Here is a 17,519-nt window from a genome sequence, read left to right on the forward strand (position 1 = left end):
CGCACAAATGCTCCTCAAGCTCTTTCTACATAGATTTCATTTAGTTCATTTTGTTGTTTCTCTAATGTGATATCATGCCTTTCATCCCCTGTATTACCATATAAACTTAGTGCAGATATATTATTAATAATATTTTCTATTCTTAATCTTTTTTCACACGCATTTTTTGCCATAAGCGGTAGCTATTTTTCTGATTTCAAATTTTAATAATTCCCAGTGTTTTCCAGTTTTCTGTGGCCGGACACACTCGCATGAGAATCTTTTCCTGTACATCAGGCATGTCAAACATACGGCCCGCGGGCCCGTTGGATGATTTAATACGGCCGGGCATAAATTTCTGAGTATGTCAAAAAAGAAGCGAGTCTCTAGCTCATTTCTATGAAAAGTTGTGATTTTAAAAAAATGAATACAAATCAAATGCTCTCTCCGGTCGCTAGAGGGCAGTAAATGACAGCATTCAGCACTGACACAAGTTAGTCACAGGATATAAACATTCGCAACATGATGTGTCCAACTAAAAATTAACGGGACTATAGCACGCTAAGCAGTACAAACGAGTTTTTTTTAAACATGTCCGCAAAAGCGCTCATTAAATATCTGCCTTATCTGGCGCTGATGTGACTGTTATTGCCAAATTGAGCACTGTGGCAGAGCAATTGAGTGTGCCTCAAACTACGGCGGTAGGATGGCATATGGATTGTTTTCCATATAGGCTACAGTAGTCACATTTCCATGCCTGCTATGCTTGTCAAGTTCAATGTGTGAGTTAATATGTAGCTTAGTAAATAAAATAAGCAAAAACTTAATTTTGTTCTGGCTGTGATATATAATTTTTCTTTTTATAGCTTATTTATTTAAGGAAATAATCGACTGAAGTGACTAATTGTTGTTTTCTTTTTATGCCCATTTTTTCAAGATGCTGAGTTTCTGCGAATCACAACTGTACCGCTGGAAAGAAAGTTTTTTGCTCAGTTTGACAAACATGCCACCAAGCTGCTGGATGTCATTTGGAGAAAGGGAGGAGTTGTGAAATAGAGGAATGCCAGGACTTTGCAGGTTTTTGGATGAGGTAGCTATGAATGCATGTTGTGTTGGTTGTATTCATGGTGGGTAGGGCTGTGCGATATGAAAACGTTGTTTAATATTGCCTATATTGTCACAAAGTACATGCTTTACAGCAGCCTTAAATTGCTTGGGTGAAGAGTGGGATAATGGATTATCTGGGCTGAGGCTACTGTTCCAAAATACACAGAAATTGCTCTTTTGTGCAGATATTTTATGTAAAAGATTCATTGAATCTGCACAAAATGTGCTACACCGTGATATATATTGTTATCGGCAGGGCTTAATTTGAGCCGGATCCAACAGGTGTTGTGCCGAATTCCGACTCCCCGGCAGAATCCCCCTCGCGTGCACGCGCATAGGCCTATAGACGTTTCAGATGATAATCGCGATTTACGTTGTTTCTATGCACAAATAAGGACTAATTTTTAATGATCTACCACAGAAAACGATGCAGCATTGTCTAATGTTCAATATTTTTAATAAAATGTAATGTACGAGATGCTACCGTACCACTCAGGAGGAGCGAATGTCTTTCATTCTACGTGACCTCGCCGTATGACTTTGTTCAACGTCGTTACTGACAACCGTGCATCTTATATATCTTAATGACAACCTGACTTATTTAATTTTAATAAGATAAAATATAAAAAAGACAAATATTACCTAAATATATCTTATTATGTAGCTAGGACGAACCTAGAGTGCTCAGTGAACTAAGTTATAATTACAGTACTCGAACCCACCCCGATTAACAGGGGGAGTATAATTTTGGCAATAACAACAGTACACCTGCCGAAATCTTACCCCCCTCATGATCTGAGGTTTGCAATGTCCGACTGACATGTCTTTTGTTTTGATGACTTACCTAGATGTGTAGGGCATACCATGTAAAGCACATGACTCTATGTTCAACAGGGGCTGGGATAGTAAGGGGGGTATAATTTTGGCAATATCAACAGAACGCCTGCCGAAATAATACCCCCCTCATGATCTGAGGTTTGCAATGTCCAACTGACATGTCTTTTGTTTTGGTGACTTATCTAGATGTGTATGTTATACCATGTAAAGCACATGTCTCTATGTTCATCAGGGGCTGGGATAGTAAGGGGGGTATAATTTTGGCAGTACCCTTTGCAATTGCAATGTCTGATTGACATTTGATTAACAGACAAGTTTACTGGGATTTAGTAGATGGGATATCTGTTTTAGTCATCCTGATAACTGGATAACCTTTACACTTCAGATCTTGTTGACTTGATTATAAACAAAAAATATAGATTTTAACTTTATTGTATCAAACAAATATATTGCGGTCAATCTGATGACACGACCACACAAGGGGCACTCCTACTGACACACACACACACACTGCCAGTCACCTCATAAACTATGTGCCCATTTGCCTCGTTTTCTTTCTTTGTTTAAAACCCACAGGTACATACCCCACACATTGCTCACCTGTACAGTGACAGAACTGATTCCTTTACTGTAGTTGATCTGTGTCTCGGCACCTTTTCCCTTTTGTTCTTATTTCTCTGGTGTACCATTTGTTTGTGGTGGAGAATAATATTTAAAATACACTTTATTTACACTTTCACTCCCTCCGTGCCACCAAGACCCTGCCTATGTGTGTGTTCGTGTGTGTGGTTGACAGATATGAGCATAAGAAAACTATTGTTTACAAAATATTTATATGCAATCTGTATATACAAAACTTTAAATATAAAAATTTGAACACGCCAGCAAATACAAAAATGTTAACAAAAGTAAATAAAGCATATTTCAGCCAATATTTACAAATATATTACAAAGAAAATAACACATATTTTAAATGATTAATATTTAACTTAGATTCTAAATGACAATAACCATTTACATTCTATTTATAATTGTAGTTCTAGCACTAATTGTCCGAAACTGTACAAGCTTCACAGATGTAGTCGCTGTCCATTGCAGGCTTTTTCACACAGCTGTAGTGGTACCACCGTGGGCAAAGCTCACATCGAATCTAAATGTTGAATACGGACATATTCATTAGCGATGTTGGGTATTAGTATAAATAACTCCTATGTACATTATCTGATAAATATGAATTTTATTGGGAAATAATATATGACAACTTACCCAGTCGGTGTCTTGTTCGGCATTTTGCTTTTCCCCACAGAAGTGACATAAATCACTCAGGATATCTAGAAAAACTATTTCATGTGACAATGTAAAGAAAGATATCATTGTTGATCAATGGGGTGATTTGTCAACATCAGAAATAACATCATAATGAATCAATCTGTTAGTAAATTGCTACATAGTTTCTGCTGCTACTGTTTGCTACTAGTTTTAACACAAATGCCTCAAGGTAAATGTACCAGTTCTCTGGAGGAGCACAGTGGCGATTTCCCTTCTTATGTCCTCCACACCTTTGATACTTGTGGAAAAGCAAATATGGCGGTCCTGCAGGATGTATTCTGCAAACTGTAAAAATAAAAACATAATTTCTAACCTTAATAACTATAATGTATAGTTAATATAATATAATATAATATATATGCCAATATAATACTAAATAATAAAAGTAATACTTACTTTCAGCACAAAGGGCCCACAGGAACTGCCATCCTTTTGCTGTGGGTGTGGGACGGTACTGCATGCCCACCTAGACACATTCAGTCCAACTTGTCTCATGAATGATCTGAAATAAATGGAAATTACTAAGCAGAAAAGTTGAGAAATACTTATTCCCATTTTCATAGACAGCTATGTTTACCTTGTCACCTCCTGACACCTTTTCAGTTTGTTTCTACTCTCTCCTAGAGGATCCAAGTACAGAACCCTCTTCTCTGATGGTAGCACAACCTTTCACATATAAATTAGTTATATGAAATATAATAAAACCCTATACACCCACATATATGTACAATGTAAGTCTAACAATGGTGTTCTAAGTGATTCAAAAAGTTTTAATTGATTAGCAATAAGTCGGGACGAACACAACGCCACACCCACAGGACAAGCTGCTGCTGTAGACGGGGGCGACCAGTAGGGGGCCGCCGTACCGTGACATTTAATAAAACTATATAATATATAAGTCCTTATAATTCGTAAATCTAGATTAAGCTACGTCTGTCTGTCTGTCTGTCTAATTACTGATTTAAGTTAATAAGTGAATAATAATGATGATCAATGTCTTACCTCACTTTCAAATTGCATATCTGGTGCCGTCCGATGTATGTCAGCAAAGTAGATCTTATATGGCCCTATTTTTGATAGGAGCACATACGCACCTTGTCCCCCACACTGAATTTGGGAAGCGATGACTTCTGCTGCCTTTTCTTTTTAATTTTTTCACGACTTTTCTCCAAGTTTCCCTTTACGTTGGCCAGAATGTCATTTAGCTTTAGTGCACACTCTGACGTCTTCAGAGCCCACTACCTCTTCAACCGTGCTGTCAATCTGAAAAACATTTTACATTCAGCAATTACATTTAAATGTAATGCTACAGTGTGTTTTTTTTTGGTATCAATATTTAATTTTAATTTCAAAAACATGAAACATGTACTCTAACCCTGTATTGTTCGGGGATTTCAGAAGGATATCGGGCCTCTCTCCCAAACATAAGAAAGTAGGGAGAGCACTTTGTTGTCATCTGCTTTTTCGTTCGTAATCCGAACATCACTGCATCAAGGTGCTTGTCCCAGTCTTGGGGTTTGTTCATCACCAATTTGCAAAGGGCTCTAAAAGACAAAAGTAAACAAAGGTTAACTAAATGTCATATACAAGAGTTTGTTTATATGTTTTTGTATTTTATGTTTGATATTTGAGAAAGAAAGGAGAGGTATAGTTATGGTTATAATTACCCATGTGTCGATATCTGTGGACATGCCAGGCCAGTAAAACCTCCTGGAGATGGCATCTCTTGTCTTTCTTTGCCCACAGTGGGCTCCGATGGAGCTGGCATGAAATTCCCTGAAAATGCTGTTTGCATCTTCTATGCCACAGACAACTTTTGTTTTCTGGGCACCAGAGCTGCCTTTATGCCGGGTATAATATAAATCACCATCTGTGAAATATTTCACGTCAAAGTTGAGAAAGTAATAACAAAAAGTCTTATTTGATCAGTCACATGAACTTAATTATGTATAGACAATCAAATACAAGCAAACACAAAAACATCAGTGCAAATTAATCAAGCAAAAATTGGTCTAATCAATTGTAAAAGAATTTGTGATTTACTGTCTGATACTTAGTCAGAACACTATGACATTTAGTTCACTCCCTTATCTGTGTGTCTGCTCCTCAGTTAGAACCTCTCTCTCTTTCTCTCCCCCCGCCCCGCCCCCCGCCCCCCACCCCCCTCTGTCAACCTGTGTCCCTGTACTTTTCCACTACCAGAGTCTACGGAACTCTGAGGGCTGTACAAATTTATTATCCTGTCTATGACATACTTTTACTTAGACTTTTTCAAACTGTTCCTATGATGACATGCATGAACTGATGAGTGATAGAAATGGCTGCATTTTTTATACCTTAATCGTTTTTTTATCACTCACGTCATCCACTCCATCCATTTTCACTGTCTCCTACCTCTATATGTCCCATCCACCAAAATCGCTATAGTAAGCCTATAAGTCTGCTGTATCACTAAACGTTCTTTTATTTTCCTCCATACTTAATGCACCCGTTATTCAACCTGTCCTTCCTCCCAGAGATCGACTGACCCAATAATTTTTGCTGTACGCCAACCATAAAAAACCCAAACGCAAAAAAGGATATCGTGGACATAAATGACACTTCACCTTCTATATTTAGACAAAAAAAAAAAATCAAACCGCATGTAATAAATACAAACAAGTCATCTTACCTTCAATGTCGTAAGTTTGAGCCTTCTTTCTAAAGTAGTTTTTTTTCCACTTTTGTGAGGCCATCTGGATATATACTATTAGTTTTGTATGTGACGATCTGTTTGTAAATAATAGGATCCATTTTCCAAGCCACAAACTAAAAATTATAACTAAGTGAGAGAATAAAACTGTTAAATTTGTATGAAAGTAAGCCGCGTGAAAAGCAAATAGCGTATACAATGGGTTTTTAAAGGGAACAGAATACGATCTGTCATTCACGACAAACGTTGACAAAAAAATGTGTCGTAAAAGTACGCTTAACATGCTTTCCGTGTCACGGTGAGGCGGCCCCCTAGCGGTCGCCTCCGTCCACAGCGGCTGTTGTTGTTGTTTTGTGATGTCGTGTGCATCCCTCAGGTGGGCGGAGCCCATGATCCGTCTCACCCCCGACGGCGGGAACCGCCGCGAACAGCTCTAGCACACCCTCCCTGGGAAGACAGGGGAGAATACATTAAACACGGGCACAAGCACAAACACGCACACAGGAACATGAAACACTAGAGGTACGAACGGGAAAAGGAGACCTGGGAGACACACGGGGATAGACAAACATATAGGGACAGGCAGCCATGGCATCGCTCCGGCTGCTTGCCAAGGCGCAAGCGGAGGCGCGGTCCCTCCTAAGGTCGGTGACGCAGCGGGTGGTACAGGCGGCGGAGTCCCTCCGTTCCTCGGGTTGCGACTCCACACGCGCGTTGCGCTGCTCGGGACTCCCGCTGGCCGTGCTCCCGGTGGTCTCCCTCGGGGAGCTTCGCCCTTCCTTCTGGGCACGGCCGGAGTCCTGGCTCGCTGCCGCGCGCTGGCTGGGGTCCGCGGCTTCATCAAGGGCGCGCTAAACACCCACCTCGGACCGCTGGCTATACCAGGACCCTTTTGCGCTTCCGGGGATGCCGTCGCCTCGCCCCTCGCCGTCTCCATCTCTTCCTCACTCTCGGAGACGCTGCGACCAAGCGACATGGGTTCATCCGGGGTCGGGCAGCGAGAGCAGTCCATGTCGCTTGCGTCCGAGGGCACCCGAGGCTTTTCCTGCGCGGACTGCATGGTGGCCTCCAGCTAGCACTGAGCGTCGCTGTCTTCCTCATCGCTCCTGTCATCGTGCTCGGAGGGGAGCAGGCGAACGGAGGGAGAGGGACTGACAGCCTCCTTCTCCTTCCCGACAGAGTATACGGACGGAGGGGGACTGACCACTTCCTCCTCCTCTTTGTCAGAGTGCTCGGTGGTCTTCCCTTTCCTTGCCGTAGTAAACGGTGGGGGCGGAGTACACCGACGGCGAACAACCGGCTCCGTAATCCGTCTCCTCCCCACCTGACTCAGATGCTTGCACGGGCATGAACTTTAGACAAAGACGAGCACAAGACACTGCGCGAACGCACATTAAATAGGTGAATCACACAGACCCACGTGACCTTGAGACAAGGCACAGGTGCAACTTACGAACACGCTCACAAACGACCCACACCCACGGAAGTACAAACATGGACATAACGACACGCAGACTACGTAGCGGCACGCCCACAGGGAAGGGTCCGGAGCTGTCACCGTGACAGACATGTGCTTTACATGGTATAACATACACATCTAGATAAGTCACCAAAACAAGACATGTCAGTCGGACATTGCAAACCTCAGATCATGAGGGGGGTATTATTTCGGCAGGTGTTCTGTTATTGCCAAAATTATACTCCCCTGTTAATCGGGGTGGGTTCGAGTACTGTAATTATAACTTAGTTCACTGAGCACTCTAGGTTTGTCCTAGCTACATAATAAGATGTATTTAGGTAATATTTGTGTTTTTTATATTTTATCTTATTAAAATTAAATAAGTCAGGTTGTCATTAAGATATATAGGATGCACGGTTGTCAGTAACGACGTCGAACAAATTCATACGGCGAGGTCACGTAGTCGGAGGTGAACTTCGGTATATCAAGTGTGTTACTGTTCTCGTAATTCTTAGTTTGAAAGGCATTCGCTCCTCCTGAGTGCTACGGTAGCAACCAATCTCGTACATTACATTTTATTTAAAATATTGAACACCCGTGAATCAGTGTCTTTATTTGGATATAGATAATGCTGCATCATTTTCTGTGGTAGATCATTAAAAATTAGTCCTTATTTGTGCACAGAAACAACGTAAATCGCGATTATCATCTGAAACGTCTATATGCGATTCTGCCGGAGAGTCGGAATTCGGCACAACACCTGTTACTGTCTGGCTCGATCCGTTAACTTTCAAGCCTACTAATTATAAGTTATGAAGAAATCTGTCTGCGTTGAACCAATTAATTGAACAAATAATTCTATAAAAGACATTTATAAAACACAAGATCCACATTCAGGCTTCCTAAATCACATAAGAGCTCTCCTTTTTAGCGATGCCTTTCCGCGTCTCCCCTATAAAGCTAGTTATACTTTCGCGAGTGACCGTAGCGCGCGACTCCGCACACCTCGCGCACGTCACATTCTGTGCAGTGTTGTCCGAAACGATATGTGGTAGTATAAACACCCCTCAAAAACAGGGGAAGGAACATTTACCTGATGGGGGGGCGAACGTAAAATGGACACAAATTAAGTGTTATATCGCGATCTATCGATCGCAGGTCGAACTAGTAACTCATTGAATCATAGATATGGATCAGAGGTAAATTAACTAGATTTTTTTTCGGCGTGAGATATCGGAAGTGTGGCGTGAGACCGTGTGAAAATGGACAAATGCGTGTGTCTCACGCTCAGTGCGTGAGAGTTGGCAACCCTATAATTTATATATACGAATTGGCTTGTTATTTTGACATTTGTGCACATAAGTGTTGCGTTTTGTGTGCGATCCGGTGACATTGTTGGCCTCAGTGACCCCTTGTCTCATGCCGCTGTTTGCGTTCCGGCATTGTTTGATTTATAAATTAAGCACTGGTTATCGGCTTATATGAAGTGGACTATATCTGGATTTTTTGTGTCTCTTCAGACTGTGGACATCAGCACCAGAAGGGAATACATCCTCAGATCTGATGATCTACCTAGGTGAACCTGTTTAGTACCACATCAAAGAATTCCAGGCAAGGGCACCTCTCACTTACTCAGACAACCAACCAAATGTTCATTAGAGGGTCTTTGGGTGTCGCCTGTGCCTGACTGTGCCCATGTTTTTCTTTTTCCCGGGATATTCAGGAAAATGAGGCAGAAGAGCTGGATCAGGCAGCCATGTCGATTGTTGTCACCATGAATGATGATTCTCACCTACCAACCAGACATTACAATATTCACAGAGGAAACACAAGTACTGAGTCAGTCGCCCTCAGTTGTGACAGGCTTTGGGATGTTATTCGGGCTCATATACACACTCAACATGAAGTACCCATAGAAACTGCAGTTTACTTTTGGATGTGTGCAGAAATTTCTGATGGAGCTCGAGGCTAAAATAAAAACCCCAAAAGTCAACAGGCTGAGCACACAACTGTAGAGTGTGGGTTTTAACATTTGTTCCACCCTGTTCCTCCACTGTTTATGGAGACTGTTGCAAATGGAATTTTGTTATAATATTTTTTACCAGTACCCTGCCTTCGCCCAGAGATGCTGGGATTGGCTCCAGCCCCCCCGTGTCCCCAACTAGCGGGATTAGGCGGTTCAGATAATGGATGGATGGATGGATGGATATTTTGCCAGTTCTTTGGATTTACTATCTAGAAGCTCCTGTATTTCTCTCTAATCGCTATTAAAGCAATTTGGAAGTTAAGTGCTAATCACAAATGTGTTCTAAAGATATGTGTACTGCAGTGGCGATTGCTCTAAGACTGCAAGGGAAGCTCAGCTTCCCCTAAAATATCAAAAAATAAGTGATCAAACATATAGGCTACTGTTGTGTGTACATGTCATTGACTAAATATGCGCTACAACGTGCTCAACTTTTGTTCAGAATCAGCTTCTTATCACTGGTAACGACGGGGCTTTCCTCTCACTCAGTCCCGCAGCTTCACGGTGCTTTAAACGGTGTGGACGCTGAGCACAGCGAAACGAGATGAGTCATTGGATAAATGCTGGGCTTTGTCCCGCCCATCGGACGCTCAGCGTCTCTGGGGGTCTATGGGGCAGTGGGCTGGCCTCGGCTGGCCCGGACGCTCAGCTTCTGCATGATGATTGGAGGATCTGTCTGAGGCTGAATCCCTTTTTGATTGACAGCGAAATGAGCGAATCAGCGATCTTTTGGTGTAAACCTCCGCGGGAGCATTTAATTTTAATTTTAAAAATTTTAATTCTGTTCTGAGTTGAACCGGAGATTTTCCTAATCCTCTTAGCGGGATTTTCTTCATTAAAAGAAACGAAGAAAGAAACGTTTCTTGTTGGTACGACAGGGTCACAGATCATTTTCTTGAAAAGGAACGGAGGGTAGAATTTACGTATAAATAAACCGACACATTTTATGAAGTTGGCCGAAATTGAGCTTCCCCTCCTTGAAAGACCAGCATCCGCCACTGGTGTACTGAGTGGTCATTAGTCAATGTACATGAAAATGGCATGTTTGAGAATTCCCATCTGGGGACTGTGTAGGCTCAGTCCAGATGTGTGAATGCTCCTGAATGTTCTTCAGACCAGTCACATTTGCATCCCTGTAATGGTGAGAATTGTCTTGTTGGAATTATCAGGGAAATTATGTTCCTCGGTAAGATGATTGGTACTATTGCCTTAAACACACACAGTGATGGGTAGGGAAGCTCACTTCATTTATAAAAAGTGTCAAAAGGACCCTCAAATGCAACCCAGCTTTTACAGATCGATTTGGAATTCAAGTTGGTAACAGGCCTATGCACAAATAAGTGTAACATACTTAATGGTAATGCAAATACAGTCTGTCTCCCGACATAATCAGGTCTTCTTTCTGCTGGAAGACATCTAGTTTAACTCCAGCATGAATGTCATGGGGATGGATGTACAGAGTAAAACATCATACTGTAAAGTCCTGGGCCTTTGATGCCGTGTTTGCCAACTAACCATATCTTTTTTATTTAATCAAGTTCACATGATGAAAGAAAATGATCAGAAACAGAATCAGAAAAACATGCAGGGAAAAGGGGTTATTTGTAGGAAAAGGAAGGGGAAAAAGGCAAACTTTTGGGGAAGAGAGGAAATGAATAATCCTGTGAAGAACCAAGTGTCCTGTCATATGGTTATGGCAAAATATTACTACTCAGCCACATGTTTCAGAATATGAAAATGCCTTCTAATATTTTATATCATATGGGGTGATTATGAATTGATTGATCTTGTCAGGGCCGTCTCCAGGGCGTGTCCTTCTGCCACCACCAGGAGGAGCCCATGAGTCAGACCTCAGCTCAATCAGCGGTGATGACCTGCACCTGTCTTCCTTGTGTTTTAATTAAGGAAGGCAGATGCATTGTTTCACCGCTGAGTTGTCTGTCTACTTTGCTGCCAACCTTCAGCCCGTTTCTCTCTCAGTCAAGATGTTTCCCCGCCCTGTTTCTGTCTTTGTTTCGTTTTTTGTTTTTCTGTTACATTGTTTTTTCGAGTACTTGCCTCCTGCGCCGCTCCCTGGCCTCTCTCAAGTATTCTTGCCACTGTCATTTTTCCCTGTCCGTTTGGTTTTGTTTTTGGGAAGGGTTTTTGTTCTTTGCGGCATTTGCCAGCCAGCCAGTTATGTCCCCTGGCATCCTTTGTTGCTCTTTGGTTTTGCTTTCTGTTACCCGCGTTGACCTCATTCCGCGAGTAGGCCATTTCAGTTCTCCCGTTTTATCCGCGCTGACCTCATTCCGCGATTAATTTCAATTCTCCCCAGTTATCCGCGCTGAATATTGTCCACGAGTGTTTGTTTTCTCTCGTTTATTGCGTTGCATGTGCGTCCACTACCATCAAAACTCCACAGGGGATTTCGCCTCCTGTATTCCTGCCCTTACAGATTTGTTCCTCTATTTTTCTTAAGCAATTATTCATTAATATTGTGTGATATATGGATATTCTAAAATGATTTCCTGTTTCAGCACTTAATACTTTTTATATAGCGATTTTCTGAAACCCAAAGACACTTACAATACATAAGGAAACAAACATATAATACAAAACAGTACAAAGAAAATTATGGAGCAGGGAGATCATAGGCGAGAGAGAAGAGGTGAGTCAAGTTTAGATTTAAATTTGGAAAGAGAGGGAGACTGTTTGATCACAGTTGGAAGGGAGTTCCATAGTCGAGGAGCAAGTCTGGAAAAAGGCCGATCACCAAAGCTACAGAGTTTAGATGAGGGTACCTTTAGAAGTCCAACAGTAGAAGATCTAAGAGACCTCTAGGAAAGTAGGAGGTCAGACAGATAAAGAGGAGCCATGTTGTTTAGAGCCTTATAGGTCAATAAGAGAACCTTAAATTGAATCCGGTATGTAACGGGGAGCCAGTGAAAATCCTGGAGAACAGGTGTATTGTGAGCATGCATACGGGTGTAAGTATGCATGATCACATTATACCTGTTCTCCAGGATCTTCACTGGCTCCCTGTGGCATAAATCACTGGCATTTAATATATGAAATACATTCCAGTGCTCTGTAATCTGCACTGCCAGAGTCTTGAGATGAGTTCACTATCTGTTTAGATGGTGCTCAGCACTCTCGTATCTACAGTTAAGCTGTGGTGGCTGTGGACCAACCCAGCAGAACATCAAACACCTTTAGGAGTGCTTGGGACGCCTCTGCACAAGATAAGAACCGACAAAGCACTTAAAAGGAACCAGATGCAATTTCAATATCTATGTTAAAAGGAGATGCACCTGTTCTGACTGGATTTTAATAGAACCTGGTGGAGGGGATGAAACCGTATTACTTGAATTGAAAGGGACTGGTGGGAATTAAAGAAGGACAGGGAGGTTTTTGTTGCACTTTTCATACAGTGTGGCAATTCAGAAGTGCTTCACGTAGAAGTTGTTACAAAAATAAATGTAAATAGATGTAAATTCAAAAGACTTGAATAGAAAGTTAGTTATCTGGGCAAGTTTTATTAGCTCATTTTCCAAAGCAGAAAGTCTTTTTAACTGCCTGCCAAGCCCTCCTAAAGAATCCATGAACTTTCTTCGCTTTCTTGGGCTTTGAGCCTTAAAAGGGTAAGATATATTTTAACCAGTGTGATAGAATATGATCATTTGATTTATTACTGATCAGATGTATCTGATTAGTAATTCATAGTGCTGTTACTTACCAACTGGGGTGCTCTCCATTTTGGGCATCGCTGGAGTTGAAGCCTCTGTTGTACCCAGACTGCCTGCAGGATGTTCAGCTCTGGCTGCATCTCTGACATCAATCACTGCGTAAATGCACACATTTAAGTTTATTTTTGTGTTGATTCCTTTGTTCCCCCAAATTTACATATAGTAGGAATGATGGGAAATGTCAAAATGCACTGAAGTAAACATTTTACCTTCTTGTGGAAAGAGCAGTCCCATTACAATTTCCATAATGGAACTACGCAGCCATAAAAGAAACTGACGCTGGGGGTGTGTTGAAGTGACACTATAAAACTGGTGGAGCACACTCGCAGGTTCAGGGGATGATCTGGATACCCTGAAGGTCTCCATGATTATTTTTATAGTAATAATCTCCACAACCCTCAGCGCAGTCTCACGGTTTTCCAAAATTCCAGATGTAGTAGAGTGCAGGAGCGCGGGCAGGACGGGAACAAGACTCTCCTTTATTTCTCCCACTAAAGAAGTGACTCTTCTAGTCAAATTGTGCAGATTTTCACCCGTTATCTATGCAAGTTGGAAAAAGTGTGCAGGATTAATAAATGTTGAAACAAGATATTTAAACAATTTAACGCAAACTGATTTTCAGTTGCATTTTACAGGCTGTTATGATTACTTAAGATTTAGTATAATCTCTTTAGTGTTATAAATAGGGTTAACAAACTCACCACAAGGCTTGAAGCTTCTTCATCGGACTCACTGTTACTCCTAACACATGGAAAAGAACAAAACCCATCGGTCATGTTTGTCTTTCAAACAAGAAAAGATTTCATTCATCCTCTTAAGCGTGTTCTGTTGCTGGGTTTCATTAAATTGCTTACTCATAATATGATAAGATGGAGGAAACTGTGGTGATGGGGAGAGGCCTTGAGGAGCCAGATCGGCTCAGGTCCTCCAGGTGGCGCTGGTCGTGGCCTTCCAGATACAGCTCTCTGATCACCTCCTTCTCCAGGGCCTCAAGCTGGAACTGCTGGTTCAGCTCCCATGCCTAAGGAAACCAGTGGGGTGAACATGTACAGTTACCTTAAATGCCCAGTCAGGATCTCACGAAACAGCACCACTGTTGAATAGTACATGGTTATATGTTATTTTATATTATATTCAAGCAAAACTTCCTACCAGTTCAGCACTCTGAGGGTCACTTCATTTCATGAACTTCATGTACCTTCACACACAACAAACATGGAACAATATTAATCTTAATGATAATTCACTTGCACAGGTCACAGAAATCATTCTAATTTCATATGCGCACACACATTATATTACATATGTATATTATAGTTTCATGATGTATATTTTGTATTAAATCTGAAGCCATAGAAACCTACATCTTCCTGAAGGTTTTCCTCTCATTATTAATGAGCCACTTTTTCATATCTAAAACAGTGACACCATTTGGGACCTCCCCTCTCAGTACCTTGAGCATGAATTCTTTGAGACTCTGTTTCTGAAAGGACAAAATGCTATGTTACAATTGCAAACAAACACAGCTTAAATATTCTATATATCAGTCTATATTCTAAATCGTACTATAACATTTTATGTTGGCAAAGGTTTTAAATCTGTAAAGCAGTTTAAGTAAATGACAGCTGACTTTCCTGTTTTTGGACAAAGAGTTTTTCCCAGCTCTCCTCCACAGTCTTCATACATCTCTTGAACCGCCTGAACTCCATCTCAGAGCACAGCACCTGAAATAAAGAGATGGTTTAGAGGTTTTTCTTCAAACTGTGGTTATATATTAAATCTGCCTAATATTGTTATTACTTTAATTTTTATTTTAGTTGCTATTTAGGTATAGTTCCTTCGTTTAAAAAAAGTTTTAAAAATCCAATGTCTCCTGTGCTTCTTCAGGGTTGAGATAATGTCTGTACCTTCTCATCAGGCGTAATGAGGCCATGTTTAATAAGTATCCTTTGTTTGTATGGCTGGCTAAAGAATCCCGTCATGTGAGCATCATCCAGATTGCTGTAGTTCCAGTCAGTCAGGTGCATGTAGGGATCCCACAAGTCCAATATTGATTGTCCGAGCTGTCAGAAAAGTAAAAACCACACATTTTAAACATGCTACACACATACAACCAACTCATTAGTCCTTAGGTTGGATTATGGAAAGTATTTTGTAACAATAACCCAGTTCAGATTAAATCCAAGTGTTTTCATTAAAGCTGAAAGTAAATCTTATTCACCTTACACTCTCTCCCAGATCGCCCTTGGAAGGTTCTACTGCGGTCAAGCCAGCCCTCACTTAAAAAATCTTGGTCAAGCCAGCCCCCGAAAAAATTGCGAAGTTGCGCGTATACCATAGATTACGGTAATGGGTGATGCTGCCTGTGATTCCACATTTAAATCTAAATGGTGTACAGAATGAGTAAAAAAAAAAACAATAAATAAACAAGTAAATCGTTTAATTCAGAACTAATAAATCATGAATCAAACTGTATTTAATGTCTATGAAAATGAAAACCTTGAAAGTAAATTTAAATTATTACATTTGTTACCCAGCCCCGTCGACAGGGGGGGACAACCGGGTCTGTTGTCCCGGGCCCTAGGGCCAGGGGGGCCCATCAAAGAGCCCAGCAATTTATTTTTTATTTAAAGTCTATAATTTTTAAATAATCTTGAAATCTTTCATTAATATAAAATTATGTACTCATAATAAGCTCAATGGCTCAAATATATATGTTTTTTTACCTATCTGCATATTTTCCATTAAGTACATACACCCCCGCCTCCCACTGGAAAATGGTTTGATCCAGCACCGACTGTAGCCGGCCGGTATCCGCCCAACAGCGGGAAATACAGTGGTGGATAGTTAAAGTAAATACAGAAATCTGGAGCGCAGAAAAGAAAGGAAAAACATTTACCTGACGAATTTTAAAGTTGCATTGTGTTCCAGGTTTGAAAAGTGCTGGAATTTAGGGTAAAGTACTTGAAAATGCTTGAAATTGTAACTACTTCGTTTCACAACAAATAGCTGTCTGACTGAACAGTTCTCGTGAAGACATTAAGTTTGGGCGTTTTGAAAATAAACAACCATTAAATAATGTGATAAAAAGCTAATTATTTCGAATCATTTCGAGTATATGTATAAATATTTAACTTAATTAAGTTTAACGTGCTGGAAAATATTGAAATAGACCTTTAAAGTGATGTACACGTGCTTTAATTCCACCTTATAAAGGTTTATGAACCCTACAAACATGACTGTTCATTGCGCTGAAGCGCGGCGCGCGCGAAGTTACAAAATTCGAGAGGTGCACGACCTCGCGAACCGACAGCGCGCGAGGCCCTCGCGCACGGGCGGAGCCACTGCGATTACGTCATTTTCGCGCGAACCCTCGCGCTGGGAGGGGGTACATGAATCTTTCTTGTCCCGGGCCCCAGCAAGACTGTCAACGGGCCTGGCTGCACCTAAATAAAACACTTCGATTCCTGTTTTCAGAAGCTAGACAGAAATTAAATTGAAAAAATAAAACAATGGACATAAGAATACAATCACAGAATTAAAAAAGTAAGTAAAAGTAAGTAAAATACATTTATATAGCACTTTTCACAGGCACAAGCCACAAAGTGCTTTACAACGGAAAATAAAATAAAATAAATCAAAGACACAAAAACACACACTATAAAACAGAAATAAAATACAGTGTACAAGGTCAACGGCTGCAACCTCCACCACTAACTAAACGCCTGCGTAAAAAGGAAAGTCTTTAGCTGTTTTTTTAAAAGTATCTACAGTGTCAGCTGATCTTAAATGTGGAGAAAGTGTGTTCCACAGTTTTGGAGCAACCACCTTAAATGCTCGGTCTCCACGAGTCTTTAGACATGAGCGTGGCACAGACAGTAAACTCAGGTTGTTTGACCTGAGTAATCGTGATGAAGTGTAGGGGTGGAGCAGGTCAGCGACATACACAGGAGCTGTGTTGTGTAGTGCTCTGTATGTTAAAGTTAAAATCTTGAACTGGATCCTGAATTCTACAGGAAGCCAGTGTAAGGATTTTAAAATGGGTGTTATGTGAGACCGTCTGCTTGACTTGGTCAGTAACCTCGCTGCAGCGTTTTGAATTATCTGTAAACGACCACGAGCTGATACACTGAGAGATGAAAACAAGGCATTACAGTAGTCTATGCGAGATGAAATAAACGCATGGATCAGCATCTCTAGATCTGCTGTTGAAACCATAGATCTCAGTTTACTGATATTTCTCAAGTGGAAGAAACAGGATCTTGACAGCTGTTTAACATGAGAATCAAATGCTAAAGACTGATCGAAGATAACTCCCAGATTTCGGAGGCTAGTGTGGACAGCAGAGGAAAGAAGTCCAAG

General features: G+C 41.1%; 1 protein-coding gene and 2 long non-coding RNA genes across 3 annotated transcripts; 1 reads left to right on the top strand and 2 right to left on the bottom strand.

The window, feature by feature from the left end:
• Window positions 1-514: 514 nt before the first annotated feature.
• LOC143485420 (uncharacterized) lies at window positions 515-9,018 on the top strand. The gene is made up of 3 exons (XR_013122878.1): window positions 515-761; window positions 917-1,069; window positions 8,924-9,018. It is a non-coding gene; the product is annotated as an uncharacterized LOC143485420 (long non-coding RNA).
• LOC143485359 (uncharacterized) lies at window positions 2,977-4,384 on the bottom strand. Its single transcript, XR_013122851.1, has 6 exons — window positions 4,255-4,384; window positions 3,830-3,918; window positions 3,649-3,754; window positions 3,432-3,537; window positions 3,190-3,263; window positions 2,977-3,073 (listed from the first exon to the last, which is right to left on the bottom strand). It is a non-coding gene; the product is annotated as an uncharacterized LOC143485359 (long non-coding RNA).
• Window positions 9,019-12,741: 3,723 nt separating the features above from the next.
• LOC143485334 (uncharacterized) lies at window positions 12,742-15,184 on the bottom strand. The gene is made up of 7 exons (XM_076984724.1): window positions 15,065-15,184; window positions 14,611-14,640; window positions 14,012-14,178; window positions 13,859-13,898; window positions 13,367-13,697; window positions 13,148-13,252; window positions 12,742-13,043 (listed from the first exon to the last, which is right to left on the bottom strand). Exons 1-7 carry the CDS (start codon window positions 15,182-15,184, stop codon window positions 12,955-12,957), a joined length of 882 nt encoding a protein of 293 aa, XP_076840839.1. The 3' UTR covers window positions 12,742-12,954.
• Window positions 15,185-17,519: the final 2,335 nt, after the last annotated feature.

This window comes from Brachyhypopomus gauderio, unplaced genomic scaffold (genome assembly GCF_052324685.1).
Source record: "Brachyhypopomus gauderio isolate BG-103 unplaced genomic scaffold, BGAUD_0.2 sc34, whole genome shotgun sequence".
Classification (NCBI taxonomy): Eukaryota; Metazoa; Chordata; class Actinopteri; order Gymnotiformes; family Hypopomidae; genus Brachyhypopomus; species Brachyhypopomus gauderio.

Coding starts and splice junctions, on each gene's coding strand:
- LOC143485334 (XM_076984724.1), bottom strand. CDS start 15,184: ATGCACCTGACTGACTGGAACTACAGCAATCTGGATGATGCTCACATG. Junction 13,899..14,011: donor TCCATCTTATCATATTATGA/GTAAGCAATTTA, acceptor TCCATGTGTTAG/GAGTAACAGTGAGTCCGATG. Junction 13,698..13,858: donor AAGAAGCTTCAAGCCTTGTG/GTGAGTTTGTTA, acceptor CAACTTGCATAG/ATAACGGGTGAAAATCTGCA.